General features: G+C 44.9%; 1 protein-coding gene across 1 annotated transcript in view; it reads right to left on the bottom strand.

The window, feature by feature from the left end:
• Positions 1-10,356: 10,356 nt before the first annotated feature.
• The window catches only part of SYT10 (synaptotagmin 10), a 46,312-nt gene continuing 32,844 nt past the window's right edge, over positions 10,357-23,824 (bottom strand). Inside the window, exons 4-7 of the mRNA XM_072145035.1 lie at positions 22,811-22,931; positions 17,669-17,840; positions 17,442-17,571; positions 10,357-13,689 (exon numbers count right to left, since the gene is read on the bottom strand). Of these exons, the coding sequence (XP_072001136.1) occupies positions 13,618-13,689; positions 17,442-17,571; positions 17,669-17,840; positions 22,811-22,931 (495 nt within the window). The 3' untranslated portion in view covers positions 10,357-13,617. The remainder of the gene's footprint in view (positions 13,690-17,441; positions 17,572-17,668; positions 17,841-22,810; positions 22,932-23,824) is intronic.

The following is a 23,824-nucleotide window of genomic DNA, read 5'->3' as shown; positions in this document are numbered from 1 at the left end:
ACCTTCAGGGCCCAGTTTTGGTTAAATGATGTTGAGGTAGAAAGAGACGCAACATGATTCCAGATCAGGAGAAATTTTCATCGTCACCTCAAGTCTACAACATCTAATGGACATCCTTAACCTCGTCAAGGGTCGAAGCAATTTTGTAGTCATTATATTTGATGTTGGTTATTTTGAGAAGATTGTAGATGTGAGAGGGGGCTTCACCTATGGGGGGTGGGGGGGATATTGATTGAGGATATCCTCGGGGGAAACATAGTGATATGTTTTTGCCTTTCAGTATCTCAGCGCTGAAGTACAATGTTTACACGCCTGTTCTCTGCGGAAAAAAAATTTATTTCCTAAATTATAGGGTATTTCTATTGCTAGGCAGCGGGTAATGGAACGAGGAGCTGGGCGTTAAATAATGCAGGATATTTTATGGATAACGAATTGATTTCTCGTTTAATGGAAAGAAGCTGGGGAAGAAGCCATTTACAGTTTTTACATCCAAAAAATTTCATAAATAAGTGCAGTAAAAAAAAAAAAAAGTCAAGAAATGCTCAATGATAAGAGGTTTGGTGGAAACAGAGGTTCTGGACAGTCTCTTAAAGGGGTTGTCTGGACTGTGCTATCGATTCCCTCTCCTACTCTTTGAACATTTGATCCATGTTAGATGCTTCACTTCCATCGACTCTTCCATCAAGTCTGTATCCTTGTGTGTTGAGTAGCGCTCAACCTGATCACTGTCCACCTTCATAATACGAGTGACCACTACGTTCACAGTAGCTCGAGAGTCATCCCATATAACTCCGTACCCACTCGACTCCCTTCCCGAAGGGTCTCGTGGTCATGAACAGTAGGCCCAGAGGCATCCTGATCAACTGTTCTTGATACATGGTCGTGAAGATACTACAGAAGTGCCCGGAATCTATAAACGAAGCACGGCATTGGATGTTACCCAAAAAACGGGATCTACGGGATCTTGCCATCATTCCTGTTGGGAGGGTGGATCCTTAGTCATGTGTTCTTAGAGTGGCACATAACATGACATATACAAAAAATTGAGGGTTACCAAGTGTAGATACAAGGGGAGCGATGGTGTCACATGTTGGTGGTGTCCAAGAAAGGCTTAGAACAAACCTCAAGGAAGGGTTTGATTCAAAGGTCGATGAGGATAAAAAAAATGATATGAATAGTTAAACTTCTCAGTCTTTATAAGAACATAGAATTTTTGATTTAAAGGAAACCTACCACCAGGGATCTACCTATTGAGGTAGATCGGGTGGTAGGTGCCTCTATTGGACATGAGGATAGACCTTTTAAGGGCTAATCGTCACGTCCCCTGTATCTTTTTCTAACTTTTATTGCTCTAATATACTAATTTTCTGAAGAGGCTACTGAGGCGTGGAGTAGCCGGAGCTGAGGCTACACGGCGCGGCTACTCCACGCCCCAGTAGCTTCTTCGATCCTCCTACCTGCAGATCTTCACCCTTGTCGGCGAAGATGGCATCCTGCGCATCCGGTTTCGCGGATGAGGGCGCACAGCTCCTCCTACATGTGGGTAGGAGGATCAAAGAGGCTACTGGGACCTCCACTCCGGCTACTTCACGCCCCAGTAGCCTCTTTAGAAAATTAGCATATTAGAGCAATAAAAGTTAGAAAAAGATAGAAGGTTTATCCTCATGTCCAATAGAGGCACCTACCACCCGATCTACCTTAATAGGTAGATCCGTGGTGGTAGGTTTCCTTTAAAACACATAAAAGGGAATATATTATCATGTGTTTGGAGTAAAAGAGGGCAAAAAAAAAAGATTTTGCGCAAGGGCATGGCCATCGGCTTCCACTAGATGTAAAATATTTCACACCAGAAATCGGTTGTAAAATCAACTCTTGCCCCCCTGCTTGAGTATATTGGTGCGGGACCTGCCAAGGCCGTGACCCTGGTATATGACGAAGCCTGTACCTCAACATGAATAAAGCCCATGATGCTCTGGGGGAAGGGGCAATAAAGTTAAGGGTTAAAATGCTGGTCTCATGTGTGGTTGGTAACCCCCATTTAGTCAAAATCGGTCTTTTATTTAGGACATACAGATTTGGAACTGGAGAAATATTGTGTCGGGGAGGTGAGGCTGCGCCCATGGGTAGGACACATAGAAACAAAGGTATTTTACCTCCAGTGATCATTCTATGTTTTTTTATCCGGGGAAAATTTGACAGTTTAATCGAAGATTTAAAAAATAACTGCCAAGAAATTTCCACAAGAAAATTTCAAAAAATAAAACTGCCAAGAAATTTCCACGAGAAAATTTCAAAAAATAACTGCTAAGAAATCTCCAGGAGAAAATTTCAAAAAATAACTGCTAAGAAATCTCCAGGAGAAAATTTCAAAAAATAACTGCCAAGAAATTTCCACAAGAAAAGTTCAAAAAATAACTGCCAAGAAATCACTTACCACGATAAAATTTCAAAAAATAACTGCCAAGAAATTTCTAGGAGAAAACTTCAAAAAAAAAACTGCCAAGAAATCTCCACGAGAAAATTTCAAAAAATAACTGCCAAGAAATTTCCACAAGAAAATTTCAAAAAAATAACTGCCAAGAAATTTCCACAAGAAAATTTAAAAAAAATAAACTGCCAAGAAATTTCCATGAGAAAATTTCAAAATATAACTGCCAAACGATTTAAGAGGTAAAAAACCATAACAAACACGTGAAGTAGAATATCTTTAGACTTTATTTAAAATACATATGAAACAGATCAAAATTATATTGAAATTTTTTTTCTTTTCCATTTTTTTTTTTTAGAAAAATTATCACAAACTGTACACTCCATGACAAGTAATTTTGAGGTTTTTGCTGTTACAGTACTCATCAGTAATGACAAACATTTTGCACACTTTTTCCAGAGTCGACAATTTTTGAAAATTTACTCGAAAATGCAATACATCGTTTCCAGTGCAAAGAACCAAAAAAAATAAAAACATAGAGATAGTAGAATCATACAATAAATAGAATTTTTAATATATATATATTTGTATATACTTCTCTGTAGCTCAAATTTCACAAACATTAGTGTCAGCGCATACAAAAAGCCAGATACACAATTTTTCAAAAAGTTTTTTTTTTTTTTGTTTTGTTTTCCATCTTAAATAGTACAGAAGCTGGAGATATCGACTTCAACGATAGGCAAAGTATCAAATCACAAACCCCAAAAAATTCACATTATGCTGGACACGAGAAAAAGGATACAAAACGCTCAAGTATCGGAAGTCAGCCAACAACATTAAGCACAAATAATTGACATCCTGCGTGAGAATTTTTTATTTTTATTCTTTTACCTTTTCCACCTGTAAAGCCCATTTATTCATTATTTTTTGTTAAAATTTCATCAAATCTACTAAGGGGGGGGGGGGGGGAAATTCACCGTTTCCTAAAGTGCAGCAGTGTAACCTGTCAAATTCGGTGTATGGAATTTTTATTTTAGGGAAAAACTAAAAAAAAAATTGCAACTTTCTCGTTTGAGGCTTTTTTTGTGTGTGGAGGGGGGGGGAGGTGTTTAAAAATGAACAACATGAAAAGTTTTTCATTGCATAACTTCGACTAAAAACATTTTGCATAATTATTTTTGTCCGAAATCTCTCAGAATTGCATATATTTTTCATAAAATTCTGTAAAAAAAAAATTGTTAGGGAGCTGGTGAAAAATCTACATGATGAAAAACTTATTAGAGCATTTTTGTTTTATTATATCGTTCATATCAATTCAATCCTCCGCCCGACATTTACACCCAATTGTATTGTTCAAATTTTAAAGGAAATCGACCACCAGGATGAAGGATTGTACACCCAGCACACTGACATACAGGTGCGCGCCCCCTCTGGTAGAATCTGCTCTTCTTTAACCTTAGTATGCCTTTGTTTTTAAGAAAAAAGGCTTTAAAACATATGCAAATGAGCCCAAGAGGCTCCAAGCCCTGAGCCCCCGAGCTTATTTGCAGAATTTTAAAAGCCTTTTTTGTTAAAAAAAAAAAAGGGAATAAGAAGCTTAAAAAAGAGAAGATCCTGCCAGAGGGGGCGCACACCTGTATGTCAGTGTGCTGGGTGTACAATCCTTCATCCTGGTGGTAGATGTCCTTTAAACTTTTTTATACAACGTGTGCACCAATTTTTTTTTGTTCAAATTACTGTATACTAAATGGTGTTATTTACGTTATTTTATATATATATATATTTTTTTTAGTGCAACAATTGTGACGGTGAAGAAAAAAAAATGTGAAAGTTTTTAAAAAAAATAATACTTTGTCATCTTCCTTACTTTATATTTATTATATAATGGTGACCACGTATATAAAGTGAAACCTCTCCAGAAGACCACCCCTTTGAGAAGACTCTTCACTTACTCAACCCCCCCCCCCCATTATACCCTACTGAAGTTGCCCCTCAACAAACAGACCAATCCCCCCCATTATACTCTATAGAAGCTGCCCCCCCCCCCCCCCCGAGGAGAAGACCACCCCTTTAAAAAAAAAATTTCTGTGCAAAATTGGGTGGTCTACTCAAAGACCATAAACTATAGTATAGTAATAAAAAAAAAATAATAATAAATAATAGTAATATTAATATTTTTTGACAAATATTATCAGCTCAATATTTTTTTTCCATAGTTATGGGTCAGTAAAATGATCCATAGAAAATAAAATAATGACCAAATGTGAAAAATCATTTTCAACAAATAACCAAATTTTTGAAAAAAATTTTTTTGTGCATCCAGAGTGTAACTATCCAGATTACATGGCTGCATATTTTAATTTTTTTTTTTTTTTCTTGCCCTTGATCTTTGCACTTTCCCTTTATACATAAGACTTTTATGAAATCTCAAACTCGCCATAAATGTATCCGTAGAACCAGATATGTACAATTTCAACACAACAAAAACACAATAGGAAATAATAATAATAATAAAAAAATTGAATAAAAAAAATCCTCTATATACATAAATGCTACATTTCAAAGGAAAGCGTCATGTGACTAAATAACCGTTTCCCGAATTCGAAAAATAACGGAAATTCTACTCGTTGTTAAAGAAAAAAAATAAATTAATTAAAAAAAAAAAATACTGCTTATCCCCCTAAAAGGGAGACGGAGGCACAGGAAGGGGGAGCTTTTTTTAGCCGTTTCGGAAGTAATCACACAAAACTTTTGGGCCCTGATGCCAAATATATTACAGGGCCCCTCGAATTTCTAATACTGTTGAGTGGACGCCCCTTATGGTATTGCTCCGCCTTTAAAATCAACAATCAAACCGATTTTTTATTAATCAACATTTTTATTATTTTTTTAAATTTGTCTCGATATTCGCCCTCGAAATCCCAACTGTGCCAAAATCTGTGGAGTTTGAGTTGAGGAGAAAAGTCCTTAGAGACAACCAAAGGGATCGGTCATCGTTTTTCAATCAGTGGGGTCCTGGGCTGGAGTAGAGATCATGGCACCTCCCACTTGACGGTACAGAGTGTAGTGGGTGTCAAAGCTAATGAAAACAAGCGGTGGGGAGTGTTGGGGGCCAGAAAATAGATCCCAACTGTGCCAAAATCGGTGGAGATTGAGTTGAGGAGAAAAGTCCTCAGAGACAACCAAAGGGATTGGTTATCGGTTTTCAATCGGTGGGGTCCTGGGCTGGAGTAGAGATCATGGCACCTCCCACTTGACAGTACAGAGTCTAGTGGGTGTCAACGCTATTGAAAATGAGCGGTGGGGAGTGTTGGGGGCCGGAAAATAAATCTGCACTGTGCCAAAATCTGTGGAGTTTGAGTTGAGGAGAAAAGTCCTTGGAGACAACCAAAGGGATTGGTCATCGGTTTTCAATCGGTGGGGTCCCTGGCTGGGTGGTCCTGGGCTGGAGTAGAGATCATGGCACCTCCCACTTTGCGGTACAGAGTCTAGTGGGTGTCAAAGCTAATGAAAACGAGAGGTTGGGAGTGTTGGGGGCCAGAAAATAAATCCCAACTGCGCCAAAATCGGTGGAGTTTGAGTTGAGGAGAAAAGTCCTCAGACAACCAAAGGGATCGGTCATCGGTTTTCAATCGTTGGAGTCCTGGGCTGGAGTAGAGATCATGGCACCTCCCACTTGACGGTACAGAGTCTAGTGGGTGTCAAAGCTAATGAAAACGAGCGGTGGGGAGTGTTGGGGGCCTGAAAATTCTAGAAAATCCCAACTGTGCCAAAATCTGTGGAGTTTGAGTTGAGGAGAAAAGTCCTCAGAGACAACCAAAGGGATCGGTCTTCGTTTTTCAATCGGTGGGGTCCCCCACCAATCAGATGATCAAGGCTACCTCAGGTGCTGGAAGCAACCACATGAAAACCAAAAATCTTATCAAAGGGGGTTTACCCTAATTATTAAGTTAGGTCAGATCATCCGGGTCAGATCATCTACACCTTGTGTGGAGCATATCCCCTACCGATAGGACCAGACCGGCCATCCACACTCAAGCTTTTAACTGGCCTAGCGGGACCTTCAACATTAAACCACAAAATATAATTTTAAATAGCTAAAATCTTCCAAAAACTCATAGGAACGGTAACACAAAAATTAAAAAAAAAAAAAAATTTAATAAAACTTTATACAGTTAACAGAAAAATCGACATTTGAGAATTGAAATAGTAAAATCTACCGTAATACTGTCGATAAGCTAAATAAGGTTTTTAACGACCCATTAAATAAAAAAAAAAAATAAGAGCAAAAGTTGTGCTTTTTTTTTTTTTTTGTATAACCGAAAAAAAAATTAGCCAAAATGGCTGCTTCTAGGTGTAAATTTTTGATTTTTGTTTTTTTTTAAGTTAATACTTGTATTGGTAAAAGATCAAACCATTCGACCTGGAATTGATTAATAACAGTCTTGAGATATTGCTGCTACAGTGTTTTGTGACGTTCAAAAACACACAACTTTATACGAGCAACTGCATAAAAGTACATTCAAATAAAGTGTCACAGGCAGGAATCACACAAAAAATATTAGATATTTGTCGTTACGTCCTTTCGTTAATGACTTGTGGGTTCATAATTATAGAAAAACAAAAAAAAAAATTACAAGTGTTTTTTTTTTTTGCATTGCTGGATTTTGTATCTTAAATTCAATTTTTAAAAAAATTAAATTTGGGATAAATTGGTAAACAGTAGGGATTTCATTTACTATTTCTCGAGCTTTCTACCATATTGCCAGGATGATGCCACGACAGGAACTGTGCAAAAATTAAATGCTTAAAAAAAATTTAGAATCTCTTCTGTATGGGAATCACAAGGACACGGAATCTACAAAAATATTCTCGAAAAAAAAATTTCCCAAGATCTTAAGAAAAGTAAATAGCCCAAATTTTGAAATTTGTTTAAAATTTAGTTTGGTTTTGCAGAATTGGGTGGGGTGAAATTTTTAAGATTGAATTGGCCCAAGGCAAAGGAGTAGGTGCTGGGCCCCAATCTAAACCGGGTCCTTAACGTTACTGAATTTCTTATAGGACTAGTATCAAAGCTCTTCTGCAGCCCTGATATAGGGAAGAGACACCTTACTAACACCTAAAATCCAGGGTCAAGGTGCAACCGCATCATTCGACCCTCATCGGGTTATGCTACTGGAGGTCAATGAACCTAAGGGGTCCACAGTATAACTGCGCTGGGTTCAGACCAATAAATCCAGTCACTCAGGGAATAGTTGAGGAGCAGAACCATCTTAAAAAACAAGATATCAACATGTCCCCGAGATATCAACATGGCCCCGAGATATCAACATGGCCCCGAGATATCAACATGGCCCCGAGAGATCAACATGGCCCCGAGATATCAAAATGTCCCCAAGATATCAACATGCCCCCGAGATATCAAAATGTCCCCAAGATATCAACATGGGCCCCAAGATATCAACATGGGCCCCAAGATATCAACATGGTAACAAAATATCTAAATGGTCCCGAGATATCAACATGGGCCCCCGAGATATCAACATGGCCCCGAGATATCAACATGGTCCCGAGATATCAACATGGGCCCCCGAGATATCAACATGACCCCGAGATATCAACATGACCCCGAGATATCAACATGGCCCCGAGATATCAACATGACCCCGAGATATCAACATGGTCCCGAGATATCAACATGGTCACGAGATATCAACATGGGCCCCCGAGATATCAACATGGCCTCAAGATATCAACATGGGCCCCCAGATATCAACATGGCCCCGAGATATCAACATGGTCCTGAGATATCTAAATGGTCCTGAGATATCAACATGGCCCCGAGATATCAACATGGTCTCGAGATATCAACATGGTCCCAAGATATCAGCATGTCCCCCGAGATATCAACATGGTCTCGAGATATCATGGTCCCAAGATATCAACACGGTCCCGAGATATCAACACGGCCCGAGATATCAACATGGCCCCCAGATATCAACATGGCCCCCAGATATCAACATGGCCCCCAGATATCAACATGGCCCCCAGATATCAACATGGCCCCGAGATATCAACATGGCCCCGAGATATCAACATGGGCCCCGAGATATCAACATGGCCCCGAGATATCAACATGGCCCCGAGATATCAACATGGTCTCGAGATATCAACATGGTCCCAAGATATCAGCATGGCCCCAAGATATCAACACGGCCCCGAGATATCAACATGGCCCCGAGATATCAACATGGCCCCGAGATATCAACATGGCCCCGAGATATCAACATGGTCTCGAGATATCAACATGACCTTATGATATCAACACGGCCCCGAGATATCTAGATCATCCATCTCTTTCCAGATTTCTGTTATCCACCGACATGGATCACACAGAGATTTCTCCACATCTTGGCCAGTAATCTGCTCCTGCCAAAAACGTGTAAAGAAAAATAATCCGAGCGATGACCTACCCTACAGTTTTTGATATTTTTCTGCCTGTAAACATCTCTGGGCTCCTCTTTGTGTATTATTGGTGCGCAGACACGATCCTCTATGCGGGCACTGAATGGCTCGTGTCATAGCAACAGACGGCCCCCATGTTAATTGGCTTTTTCATACAGCACAATAATAGGCGATGGGTCTAATGTACTCTCTCGAAAGTGCCAGAAAATCATAAGGTCAGTGGTGAGGGCTAAAAATAGCACATCTATTCATTCACAGCCCCGATCCCTCGTCTGGCTCCAGAACAAGCATTTATTTCTGTAGATACGACTGTGAGATGTGTATAAAATGCCATCAAACCAAAAAATGTATAAAAACAAAAAGACATAAGGCACTGTGCATAAAAATATAAAAAAATTATTCAGATTTACTGGATGTCGCGTATGTGTCACATTTATGTAGCTGAACTGGTGGTAGATTCGTTGGCGATCTTTGCAGATTTTTAAAAATTCTTTTCTCGTAGCACCCCTGAGGCCAATGGATGATGTTGTCACATAACACACCCTTAATAAGGACACCGTCAGTGCAGATACTGGCAGAAAAAGGTCCTGTGCCGCAGTGAGCATTGGCATGGCCACACTGCTAATATGTCGGGAAGTGTTGGTGGTCATGGGACCTGCCGCAGCCATAGTAGGGCACAGTAGACCAGGCGACGTGAAATGTGTGCACTGAGAATCTCTGTAATGCTGGGACCATTGTACTAAAGAAGGGTAAGTTATTGTTATTTTAACCAAGCCAACGATCAAAGGTCAGATGCCAATGGATCCTCCTTCTCCAAAAAGCGGAGATGATTCCTTTGAGTGAATGCAGCCAATGTGCAGACAATTTGTTGTTATATCGGGGCATGTTGATATCTCGGGGGCCATGTTGATATCTCGGGACCATGTTGATATCTCGGGGGCCATGTTGATATCTCGGGACCATGTTGATATCTCGGGGCCATGTTGATATCTCGGGGACATGTTGATATCTCGGGGCCATGTTGATATCTCGGGGGCCATGTTGATATCTCGGGACCATGTTGATATCTCGGGGCCATGTTGATATCTCGGGGACATGTTGATATCTCGGGACCATGTTGATATCTCGGGGCCATGTTGATATCTCGGGGACATGTTGATATCTCGGGACCATGTTGATATCTCGGGGCCATGTTGATATCTCGGGGGCCATGTTGATATCTGGGGGCCATGTTGATATCTCGGGGGCAATGTTGATATCTCGGGGCCATGTTGATATCTCGGGGCCATGTTGATATCTCGGGGGCAATGTTGATATCTCGGGGCCATGTTGATATCTCTGGGCCATGTTGATATCTCGGGGCCATGTCGATATCTCGGGGCCATGTCGATATCTCAGGGGCCATGTTGATATCTTGGGACCATGTTGATATCTCGGGACCATGTTGATATCTCGGGGCCATGTTGATATCTCGGGGCCATGTTGATATCTCGGGGCCATGTTGATATCTCGGGGGCAATGTACATATCTGGGGGCCCTACATCATTCCCAATTAGTGTCAAGAGGCCCTAAATGGAGCCCCTCCAATAAGATCCAATAATTGGAGAAGCATTTAATGAATACACAGGAGATGTCCTGCCCAGAACCGCACCAACATGGCAGCATAAAAGGTAAAATACCAAAAAGAAAAGATTTTTGAATATTTTTGAAAAATACTTTGACTGTTCGGTCAATGACAACTCGGAAACATCCACTGTTCATGGTCTTTCTGCCAGAAACATAGCGGCCAATTGGCACACGAGGGCTAATGATGACGCAGCATTCTGATTGGCCGCTATGGACTGGAGAAAGACTTTAGGTTGGGGAATTAAAGAGTAACGACCCTTTAAAAGGAGGGGATCAGAATAATGATAAACGCTTATCGGGAACTAGTGAGTCAATATAGCACCAGAAATATCCCTCCAAATGGACCCCCAGATCCGGACCTTGTGATATTCCATAAACTTGTGCCAATTTTATTCTGCTTTATAGCACCTTAAATATCAGTTTCTCCGACTGGTGGGAGGGGCTTAAGGGTTGGTGTCACGTACCCCATATTTTTCCTTAAATTTGCACAAATCTCAACTGTGTACAGGGCACAGCTCAATATTCTGATACCAACTCCATGACCTTTAGACAGACATAGAAAGGGTCTTAGAGGGTCACCAGGTGTCCCATCACTGGGAGCCTGGTATTATAAGAATTGGGCCCCGATCACATATATTACAACATTAACAGAAATAAGGGGGTTAGTAGTGGACATCCCCTTTAAGTTGACGGTATTGATAATATATACCTCTTTAAATACAGACCCTATAACATCTTTTAACATATCTTCATGGCCACAGATAGAGGATAGGAGGAGTATTGTGGAAACAATAAAAACTTTTATACACGAGTGCCCTAAGGGAGGTCCCAAGTCTGTGAATAACAAAAAACACGGTTCAACAACGTCCCATGGTTGTGACTAACATCAATGCTAAGTCAATGTCCTTGACATTAAAAATTCATATGTGCTGCACTCTCCCTCTAGAAGGCATTGACCACATAACTCACTGCGCAAGCGCTGCACTCTCCCTCTCACATGCAATAGCCACATGACACACTGCGCATGCGCAGCACTCTCCCTCTCACATGCAATAGCCACATGACACACTGCGCATGCATAGCACTCTCCCTCTCACATGCAATAGCCACATGACACACTGCGCATGCGCAGCACTCTCCCTCTCACATGCAATAGCCACATGACACACTGCGCATGCGCTGCACTCTCCCTCTCACATGCAATAGCCACATGACTCACTGCGCATGCACAGCACTCTCCCTCTCACATGCAATAGCCACATGACACACTGTGCATGCGCTGCACTCTCCCTCTCACATGCAATAGCCACATGACTCACTGCGCATGCACAGCACTCTCCCTCTCACATGCAATAGCCACATGACACACTGTGCATGCGCTACACTCTCCCTCTCACATGCAATAGCCACATGACACACTGCGCATGCGCTGCACTCTCCCTCTCACATGCAATAGGCACATGACTCACTGCTAATGCGCAGCACTCTCCCTCTCACATGCAATAGCCACATGACACACTGCACATGCGCAGCACTCTCCCTCTCACATGCAATAGGCACATGACTCACTGCTAATGCGCAGCACTCTCCCTCTCACATGCAATAGCCACATGACACACTGCGCATGCGCAGCACTCTCCCTCTCACATGCAATAGCCACATGACACACTGTGCATGCGCTGCACTCTCCCTCTCACATGCAATAGCCACATGACACACTGTGCATGCGCTGCACTCTCCCTCTCACATGCAATAGCCACATGACACACTGCGCATGCGCTGCACTCTCCCTCTCACATGCAATAGGCACATGACTCACTGCTAATGCGCAGCACTCTCCCTCTCACATGCAATAGCCACATGACACACTGCGCATGCGCAGCACTCTCACTCTCACATGCAATACCCACATGACACACTGCACATGCACCGCACTCTCCCTCTCACATGCAAAAGCCACATGACTCACTGCTCATGCACAGCACTCTCTCTCTCACTTGCAATAGCCACATGACTCCCTGCGCATGCGCTGTACTCTCTCACTCTCACATGCAATTGCTACATGATTCACTGCGCATGCACTCTCTCTCTCATGTAATGGCCTCATTGCGCAAGCACTGCAGACCCGAATTTGTTAGGTTGCATCACCTACAGAACTGTCAAAAAGTAAGGTGATGGCAAGACTACCCAGCCTGCCCCTGTTAGGCAGGGTTAGCGAGACGAGGCGCGCTTGCACTTAGGACCCTCCTTGTGACACAATAGATCATCTATATGCGGCCACATTTTTTTTTTTAAATCCACCTCAAATTATATCATCTTAACCTCTAATACGACTCCAAAATATTTCAAGATATTTTTTGTTTTCTCTCTTTTTTTTCCCCAAATTATAATTCTAAGGAAACAAACCTAAAGTTTTATCCCCCTCTACAAAGTCAGTCTACAGGGACATATCAGCTACGAGCTCTCACTAAAGACTCCCCCCGAGCCCTTACAGTGATGGATGGAAATTTACAAAAACATGTAAATGACATTATAAATAATTTAGCGCTTTGTAGGCTGTTTTTGTTTTTTTTAAGTTTTAGGCATTTTTTAAGCTCTGCATAATATTTGTAGCGACTTTACTTAAAGGCCCAACGCTCATTCAATGTGGTCAAAGTTCTACTGCTGGTTTGATGTTAAGCCCGCCCCCCCCACTGGATCTGGGAGGAGCTGTATAAAAAGTGGGCGTGGCTTTACACCCACAATGCACTGCTACCTCTGCAGGCGTCGTTTTAGTCAGACGTATAGATAGAGAATATAGAAAAGGACATAGAAATATTACTCCTGAGTGCGTTAGCGTCAAGTACAACACATTTCAGGGAGGACCCACCAGAAAGGAATGACAAAAGTGCTCTCACAATTCTCGCCTCGGCATCCGATCTGGTTCACTGCTCCGTGTCGCTACTGGGACGGTGAGTGCCTCCTGCTGGAGACGGTAAGCGTTGTCACGTTGCGCGATATACTTGTTTTTGATTGGCTGCTGTACACCAAGTCCCTTGGCACGATCACTGATGTGTTAGGCAAGTGGTTGACGTGTAAGACCTCGTTACCGGCTCCATCTAAGGTGTCAGAGGAGGCTTCGGAGAAGAACAGGATCCTTGACTGTCAAAACTGGTGGCTCTACCTGGCATCTGGAAATAGAACATTCAGAATTTTTTTATTAATTTGTTTTTTAACTTAAAAATAAAAATTTTGGTAACGGAATCATTGGGGTAGCCATTGCGTAATGTCTACCGAGTCAAGATTTGGTCATAGAGTCACACAAGGGTTGTCCCAAGTTTGACCGACATCAACTAATCTATGGATAATCAGTGGGGGTCTGACAACCTGGATCCCCACGTATCACCAGAAAGGACCACTACCGATTACCAGATTGGACCCCCAACGATTACGAGACTTTGGGTCCCCTTCTCACTAATAAATGGAGTGGCAGGTCGAGGAGGCGTCTTTGAGCTCCATTGACTACTACGGGAGTGGTGGCAATTGCCGAGCCCAGAATTTCGCTACCTCAGCCACTAACGTAGACCGTGCTCGGAAATTTCCGGGGCTTCCATAGTAGTGAATGGAGTGTCAAGATCTTTTAGTGAGAAGGACACCCCCACTCTCGAGATCAGTAGGAAGGAGACCACAGCAGTTGGACCACCATCCATTAGACTCTTCTCCCCCATCCAATAAAAATCAACCCCTCTACTTAGAAAGCACCACCTCTGTTGTCCACTCCCATCTTTGTGGCCCCTCCTCCATCATTCTACAGGGAAGAAAATTCCTAAAAACACTTTGGAAAAAAAATCTGATGAAATGTAAACTTTATGGATCTCCATACACTAAAGGATTGGCATAAGTTCCTCCTAGCTTCCATGGCAACTAATCAGATTTCAGATCACGACTGGTTCCTTTCAAGAACCGGCAGATGTTCCTCCTAGTTCCCATGGTAACCAATCAAATTCCACCTCGGATTGGTAGCTTTGGGCATTATTGCTCAAAAACACTGCTAAAGAAAATGTAGGGAATATACATAAAACTATAAAACTTCATCCAAGATCTCAATGAATGAAATCTTCCAGTTGCAATTCTTAATTCATTACATAGTGGGAGGCGATAGGAACAATAAAACATGAAAATGATCAATCAAAATGAATATCCCATGGGATTTGGAATGATTCTCAAAATCAGGAAAATCAAATTTCATCACTTGTTCAATAGAACTTCAGTGGAAATGCCTCAAGTGTGGCCTCCATGTGCCTGTATGACCTCCGTAAAACACCTGGAAACATTCCTTATGAGGCTCAGTAGTGTGTGTGGCCTCCACGTGCCTTTATGACCTCCCTACAACACCTGCTCCCATGGCAACTCATCAGATTTCAGATCACGACTGGTTCCTTTTAAGGAATTCTCCTGATGATGATAGCTAGTGTGTGTGTGGCATCCATGTGCCTGTATGACCTCCCTACAATGCCTAGGAATGCTCCTGATGAGGTCACTAATGTATGGCCTCCAGGTGCCTGTTTGACCTCCATACAATGCTTGGGCATGCTCCTGGTGAGTCTCAGTAGTGTGTGTGGCCTCCATGTGCCTGTATGACCTCCCTACAACACCTCGGCATGCCCCTGATGAGGCTCAGTATTGTGTATGGCCTACACGTGCCTGTATGACCTCCCTACAATGCCTGGGCATGCCCCTGATGAGGCTCAGTATTGTGTATGGCCTACACGTGCCTGTATGACCTCCCTACAACACCTCGGCATGCTCCTGATGAGGCTCAGTATTGTGTATGGCCTCCACATGCCTGTATGACCTCCCTACAATGCCTGGGCATGCCCCTGATGAGGCTCAGTATTGTGTATGGCCTACACGTGCCTGTATGACCTCCCTACAACACCTCGGCATGCTCCTGATGAGGCTCAGTATTGTGTGTGGCCTCCACGTGCCTGTATGACCTCCCTACAACACCTCGGCATGCTCCTGATGAGGCTCAGTATTGTGTGTGGCCTCCACGTGCCTGTATGACCTCCCTACAACACCTCGGCATGCTCCTGATAAGGCTCAGTATTGTGTGTGGCCTCCACGTGCCTGTATGACCTCCCTACAACACCTCAGCATGCCCCTGATGAGGCTCAGTATTGTGTATGGCCTACACGTGCCTGTATGACCTCCCTACAATGCCTGGGCATGCTCCTGATGAGGCTCAGTATTGTGTATGGCCTACACGTGCCTGTATGACCTCCCTACAATGCCTGGGCATGCCCCTGATGAGGCTCAGTATTGTGTGTGACCTCTACATGCCTGTATGACCTCCCTACAACACCTCGGCATGCTCCTGATGAGGCTTAGTAGTGTGTGTGACCTCTACATGCCTGTATGACCTCCCTACAACACTCCCTACAAAACTTATCAGATTTCAGATCACTACTGGTTCCTTTTAGGCAAGCACCTGATGATGATCGGTAGTGTGTGTGGCCTCCTTGTGCATGTATGACCTTACTACAATGCCTCGGCATGCTCCTGATGAGGCTCAGTAGTGTGTGGCCTACCCGTGCCTGTATGACCTCGCTACAACACCTCGGCATGCTCCTGATGAGGCTCAGTATTGTGTGTGGCCACCACGTGCCTGTATGACCTCGCTACAACACCTGGGCATGCTCCTAATGAGGCTCAGTAGTGTTTGGCCTCCATGTGCCTGTATGACCTCGCTACAACACTTGCTTTCATGGAAACTTATCAGATTTCAGATCACCACTGGTTCCTTTTAGGCATGCACCTGATGACGATAGGTAGTGTGTGCTTCTAATGCGGCTATGCAGTGTGTGTACCCTCCACGTGCTTGTATGACCTCCCAACAATGCCTGGGCATGCTCCTGGTGAGGATCAGGAGTGCGTGTGGCCTCCATGTGCCTGTATGACCTCCCAACAATGCCTGGGCATGAGGCTCAGTAGTGTGAATCACCTTCACATGCCACAGTGGTGTTTATGGCCTTCAAGTGCTTGTATGACCTCCCTTCAATGCCTCGGCATGCTCCTGATGAAGTGGCAGACGTTCTTCTAACGCATCTCATCCCAAACCTGGATTAGAGCATCAGTCAACTAGTCTATAGTGTGCTATGGCGTTGGTGGATGGAATGAGACTACACGTCCCAGATGTGCTCAATTGAATTCAGGTCTGGGAAACGGGCAGGCCACTCCACAGCATCATAAGCCTACACCACGCAGGAACTGCTGACACAGTCCAGCCACATGGAAAAATAGTCAATTCACCACTACGTAAATACACCGCTGTCCTCTAAGGAGTGCAGGGATATGGTCTCACAACGGGTCTGAGGATCTCATCCAAGGGCCTAATGGCAAGGTCTATGAGGTCCTCCAAAGAAAGGTCTCCCCCAATCATAACTGGACGGGTGGAGGTCACAGAAGTGTCATTGACCTGGAGTTACAATGAGTTGTCTAAGTGTTCCCTTTAAGCTATGACATGAGCATCCCAAAAAGAACACAAAAATTATTGGAGCGAAGCAACGAGAGACGACTTTATGGCTCACAAGGGACGTAGTAACGATGAAGAGAGACAAGACTCGAAACGCGTTGCTTGTTACGGGGGGGGAATGTTGAACGTTTTGTACCTTATTTTATAGGAAGAAATACAATCTTGATTTTTACGATGTGTTTGGATTGTGGAAACTTTTATAATGGAGTAAATTTCCGGCTACCGGAAGGTGATCCCCTTCTATAAGCTACATACTAGATGCCTAGGGAGATGGTAACACTCATGGTGGCATTGGCTTCTATGGCGGTGACTTAAGGGTGCGCCATGTTGCCGGTGCCACGACCGGCGTGGTCTACACCATGTGCCTCATCAACATGGAGCAGGTGTATAAAGGCGACGCCTCGTTACCTCCACTAATGCGTGCCAGTGGGTAATGGGTTTCCTCGGATATGCCAACATCTCATTCCAGTGGTCTCTGCCAAGCCCCTCGGCATCCACTCCGGTCCTGCACACTCCGATGACCTCATTGTGTCCCACCCTGAGGAGGTAAAGAAATCATGAAAACCCACAATAAAGATTTATCCTCCTCGGACCGAGAGCGACACCACCAATAACAGAAGAGAGGAATCCATTACCGGTCATAGTCCATGACGGCGATGGAGAGGCTGACTTGGTCCATGTTCTCCGGAGGGATGTCGAATATGATGGCCTCGTTGTACACCGGGTTTAACGTGTTCTTTTTTGTTGTGGTTTTGCGCTTTTTCAATCTGCGGCCTTCACACATCAACGACACCTTCACATAAGGATCTAGAGAGAGAACAATAACCGGTTATATCAGGAGGGAAAGATCGTCTGTAGTAGTAATACACAAGTAATACACATCTCCATAGACCTGACATCACTGTGTGTATTATCCCTGTACTGTGACATCACTGTGTGTATTATCCCTGTACTGTGACATCACTGTGTGTATTATCCCTGTACTGTGACATCACTGTGTGTATTATCTCTGTACTGTGACATCACTGTGTGTATTATCCCTGTACTGTGACATCACTGTGTGTATTATCCCTGTACTGTGACATCACTGTGTGTATTATCTCTGTATTGTGACATCACTGTGTGTATTATCCCTGTACTGTGACATCACTGTGTGTATTATCCCTGTACTGTGACATCACTGTGTGTATTATCCCTGTACTGTGACATCACTGTGTGTATTATCCCTGTACTGTGACATCACTGTGTGTATTGTCCCTGTACTGTGACATCACTGTGTGTATTATCTCTGTACTGTGACATCACTGTGTGTATTATCCCTGTACTGTGACATCACTGTGTGTATTATCCCTGTACTGTGACATCACTGTGTGTATCATCCCTGTACTGTGACACCACTGTGTGTATTATCCCTGTACTGTGACATCGCTGTGTGTATTATCCCTGTACTGTGACACCACTGTGTGTATTATCCCTGTACTGTGACATCACTGTGTGTATTATCCCTGTACTGTGACATCACTGTGTGTATTATCCCTGTACTGTGACATCACTGTGTGTATTATCCCTGTACTGTGACATCACTGTGTGTATTGTCCCTGTACTGTGACATCACTGTGTGTATTATCCCTGTACTGTGACATCACTGTGTGTATTATCCCTGTACTGTGACATCACTGTGTGTATTATCCCTGTACTGTGACATCGCTGTGTGTATTATCCCTGTACTGTGACACCACTGTGTGTATTATCCCTGTACTGTGACATCACTGTGTGTATTGTCCCTGTACTGTGACATCACTGTGTGTATTATCTCTGTACTGTGACATCACTGTGTGTATTATCCCTGTACTGTGACATCACTGTGTGTATTATCCCTGTACTGTGACATCACTGTGTGTATCATCCCTGTACTGTGACACCACTGTGTGTATTATCCCTGTACTGTGACATCACACGACTTCTGCCCCCTGGAAACACCAACGTTGTTTCCTGCCAACTCTCCAACACGCCATAAAGTGACTCCCCCCAAGAGTCCTGCTGCAAAACTGAGGGCAGGTCACAACATCAGATCAGTCAGACGTCTTGTACCCCCAGCAACTACTCGAAGAGACGGGCCGAGGAGAGGAAAAGGAGACGGGCCGAGGAGAGGAAGAGGAGACGGGCCGAGGAGAGGAAGAGGAGACGGGCCGAGGAGAGGAAAAGGAGACGGGCCGAGGAGAGGAAGAGGAGACGGGCCGAGGAGAGGAAGAGGAGACGGGCCGAGGAGAGGAAGAGGAGACGGGCCGAGGAGAGGAAGAGGAGACGGGCCGAGGAGAGGAAGAGGAGACGGGCCGAGGAGAGGAAGAGGAGACGGGCCGAGGAGAGGAAGAGGAGACGGGCCGAGAAGAGGAAGAGGAGACGGGCCGAGAAGAGGAAGAGGAGACGGGCCGAGAAGAGGAAGAGGAGACGGGCCGAGAAGAGGAAGAGGAGACGGGCCGAGAAGAGGAAGAGGAGACGGGCCGAGAAGAGGGAAAGAAGAAGAGAATGGAGGAGAAGGGCAAGCTCGCTCGTTAGCCATCTGATTGGTCGAAGTTGCAACTATTTGATTGGATGGCTACTCAACAAGCACAATTCTAATTGGCCTTCTGTACCTGTGATGTCATCATATACCCTGAAGATGCCGATACCTCAGCAAAACATGTCGAGGCCAAACCCCCAAGATCGGTTGTTTGTAGGCACAGCACCTTAAAACTGTATAGTGGCTCTGTGTGGTACTGCACCTCATAGCCTTCTAAATAAGGGAAATCAAAATCCATCCTGATAAACCAGGGACATGACTCATAGATCTTCACAGGTTGTTACACTGTGCAGGAACGCTTCAACCTCCCACTGTGTGAGATTTCAAAAAGCAGATAGAGGGGGGGAAATGTTAAGGAGAACGGCGGAGAAGGGGGAAAGAGGAAGAGAACGGACGAGAAGGGGGAAAGAGGAAGAGAACGGACGAGAAGGGGGAAAGAGGAAGAGAACGGACGAGAAGGGGGAAAGAGGAAGAGAACGGACGAGAAGGGGGAAAGAGGAAGAGAACGGACGAGAAGGGGGAAAGAGGAAGAGAACGGACGAGAAGGGGGAAAGAGGAAGAGAACGGACGAGAAGGGGGAAAGAGGAAGAGAACGGACGAGAAGGGGGAAAGAGGAAGAGAACGGACGAGAAGGGGGAAAGAGGAAGAGAACGGAGGAGAAGGGGGAAAGAGGAAGAGAACGGACGAGAAGGGGGAAAGAGGAAGAGAACGGACGAGAAGGGGGAAAGAGGAAGAGAACGGAGGAGAAGGGGGAAAGAGGAAGAGAACGGACAAGAAGGGGGAAAGAGGAAGAGAACGGACGAGAAGGGGGAAAGAGGAAGAGAACGGAGGAGAAGGGGGAAAGAGGAAGAGAACGGACGAGAAGGGGGAAAGAGGAAGAGAACGGCGGAGAAGGGGGAAAGAGGAAGAGAACGGACGAGAAGGGGGAAAGAAGAAGAGAACGGACGAGAAGGGGGAAAGAGGATGAGAACGGAAGAGAAGGGGGAAAGAGGAAGAGAACGGCCGAGAAGGGGGAAAGAGGAAGAGAACGGCCGAGAAGGGGGAAAGAGGAAGAGAACGGCGGAGAAGGGCAAGCTCGCTCGTTAGCCATCTGATTGGTCGAAGTTGCAACTATTTGATTGGATGGCTACTCAACAAGCACAATTCTAATTGGCCTTCTGTACCTGTGATGTCATCATATACCCTGAAGATGCCGATACCTCAGCAAAACATGTCGAGGCCAAACCCCCAAGATCGGTTGTTTGTAGGCACAGCACCTTAAAACTGTATAGTGGCTCTGTGTGGTACTGCACCTCATAGCCTTCTAAATAAGGGAAATCAAAATCCATCCTGATAAACCAGGGACATGACTCATAGATCTTCACAGGTTGTTACACTGTGCAGGAACGCTTCAACCTCCCACTGTGTGAGATTTCAAAAAGCAGATAGAGGGGGGGAAATGTTAAGGAGAACGGCGGAGAAGGGGGAAAGAGGAAGAGAACGGAGGAGAAGGGGGAAAGAGGAAGAGAACGGAGGAGAAGGGGGAAAGAGGAAGAGAACGGAGGAGAAGGGGGAAAGAGGAAGAGAACGGCAGAGAAGGGGGAAAGAGGAAGAGAACGGACGAGAAGGGGGAAAGAGGAAGAGAACGGACGAGAAGGGGGAAAGAGGAAGAGAACGGACGAGAAGGGGGAAAGAGGAAGAGAACGGACGAGAAGGGGGAAAGAGGAAGAGAACGGAGGAGAAGGGGGAAAGAGGAAGAGAACGGACGAGAAGGGGGAAAGAGGAAGATAACGGAGGAGAAGGGGGAAAGAGGAAGATAACGGAGGAGAAGGGGGAAAGAGGAAGATAACGGAGGAGAAGGGGGAAAGAGGAAGATAACGGAGGAGAAGGGGGAAAGAGGAAGAGAACGGCGGAGAAGGGGGAAAGAGGAAGAGAACGGACGAGAAGGGGGAAAGAAGAAGAGAACGGACGAGAAGGGGGAAAGAGGATGAGAACGGAAGAGAAGGGGGAAAGAGGAAGAGAACGGCCGAGAAGGGGGAAAGAGGAAGAGAACGGCCGAGAAGGGGGAAAGAGGAAGAGAACGGCGGAGAAGGGGGAAAGAGGAAGAGAACGGACGAGAAGGGGGAAAGAGGAAGAGAACGGACGAGAAGGGGGAAAGAGGAAGAGAACGGACGAGAAGGGGGAAAGAGGAAGAGAACGGCCGAGAAGGGGGAAAGAGGAAGAGAACGGACGAGAAGGGGGAAAGAAGAAGAGAACGGACGAGAAGGGGGAAAGAGGATGAGAACGGAAGAGAAGGGGGAAAGAGGAAGAGAACGGCCGAGAAGGGGGAAAGAGGAAGAGAACGGCCGAGAAGGGGGAAAGAGGAAGAGAACGGCGGAGAAGGGGGAAAGAGGAAGAGAACGGCGGAGAAGGGGGAAAGAGGAAGAGAACGGACGAGAAGGGGGAAAGAGGAAGAGAACGGACGAGAAGGGGGAAAGAGGAAGAGAACGGACGAGAAGGGGGAAAGAGGAAGAGAACGGAGGAGAAGGGGGAAAGAGGAAGAGAACGGCGGAGAAGGGGGAAAGAGGAAGAGAACGGACGAGAAGGGGGAAAGAGGAAGAGAACGGACGAGAAGGGGGAAAGAGGAAGAGAAAGGAGGAGAAGGGGGAAAGAGGAAGAGAACGGAGGAGAAGGGGAAAGAGGAAGAGAACGGAGGAGAAGGGGGATAGAGGAAGAGAACGGAGGAGAAGGGGGATAGAGGAAGAGAACGGACGAGAAGGGGGAAAGAGGAAGAGAAAGGAGGAGAAGGGGGAAAGAGGAAGAGAACGGAGGAGAAGGGGGAAAGAGGAAATGGAAGAAGAAAAATTATTGAATAAAAAATGAGAATGAACGGATTAAATGAAAGAGAATAGAGAAAGAGAAAAGAAAAGAGAAAGAGTGAAATAGGAGAAACAGAAAAGGAAAATTGGAGCTGAAGAGTAGAGGAAAAGAGGGAAGAATGGAAGGAAAGTAACAAAAGGGAACAGGGACTCAGGAATAAGGGAATGTGGAAGGAGAAGAAAAAAAAGAAAACAATGAATTCATGCAAAGGAATTAATCATGAGAGGAAGAGAAAGATGGAAGGAGAGAAAAGAGCGAGGAAGGAAGAGGCTAAGAATGGAGAGAGAAGAGAAGTAGAAGAATAGTGAGTAGAGGATGAGTGGAGCAGAAGACTTGTTATCACGGTGTCAGAATAACAGACATTATCGGGACGACCTACCGGAGGATCCTGTGATGTCCATGGCCTTCAGGTTGCGACACTTGATGACGGTAAGAGTCATCCTACCGGCGGTGGGCAGGTAGCAGAGAGAATACATGATCTCCCCGAGGTCCACACTTTCCTGAGGAAACAAACAGTCCATGAGTCGGAGACCCTGAGGCTTCTTCATGGAAGATCCATCCCTAACGAGACAACCAGAAAAGGAGGACAGAGGCCTCTACGTCTCAGTCCTGTACTGGGTCACAAATTTAGGGTTTGGGCCTCCTACATTGGACAAGTCTTTTCTCGACCTTCATCATAAAGACTCATCATGGAGTCGGTACATTTTTTTATTAACCAAACAATCCGACAATTTGATGGAATTCCCACTGTTATGAGGGTAAAAATAAAAGCGGCTCCTTCACCCTCCAATCAGGTGACGGGAGCAATCAGCCGATCCACTAATCAGGGGAACGCCCGGCACAGCGCCCCCCGGGGGGGGAGGTGATTCTACTCTGATTAAATGGTGATTTCTGGTGGTCGAGGCCGAGACCCTGCAGATCTTAATCTAGAAGGGTACTGGACCTACCTGGGAATTATCTGGGTGTAATGCGTATACGTAAACATGTTATACAATAGAATAAACATTTTTTAAAAACTTTACGGCAGGAATAGACAGAGGTGTAGAACCTAACTGGTCGTTCCGGACAAACTCTTAAGTGACTTGGGTTCCACGAGTCTACGATACAAAAGGGCAAGCTCGCTCGTGAGCCATCTGATTGGCCAAAGTCGCAACAATTTGATTGGATGGCTTCTTAACAAGCACGATTCTAATTGGCCCCCTGTACCTGTGATGTCATCATATCCCCTGAGGATGCCGATACCTCAGCAAAACATGTCGAGGCCAAACCCCCAAGATCCGTTGTTTGTAGGCACAGCGCCATAGACTGTATAGTGGCTCTGTGTGGTACTGCACCTCATAGTCAAAATCCATCCTGATAAACCAGGGACATGACTCATAGATCCAGGCACCGG

This window comes from Engystomops pustulosus, chromosome 4 (genome assembly GCF_040894005.1).
Source record: "Engystomops pustulosus chromosome 4, aEngPut4.maternal, whole genome shotgun sequence".
In the NCBI taxonomy this organism is placed as follows: Eukaryota; Metazoa; Chordata; class Amphibia; order Anura; family Leptodactylidae; genus Engystomops; species Engystomops pustulosus.
This window is presented reverse-complemented; position numbering and strand designations above follow the sequence as displayed.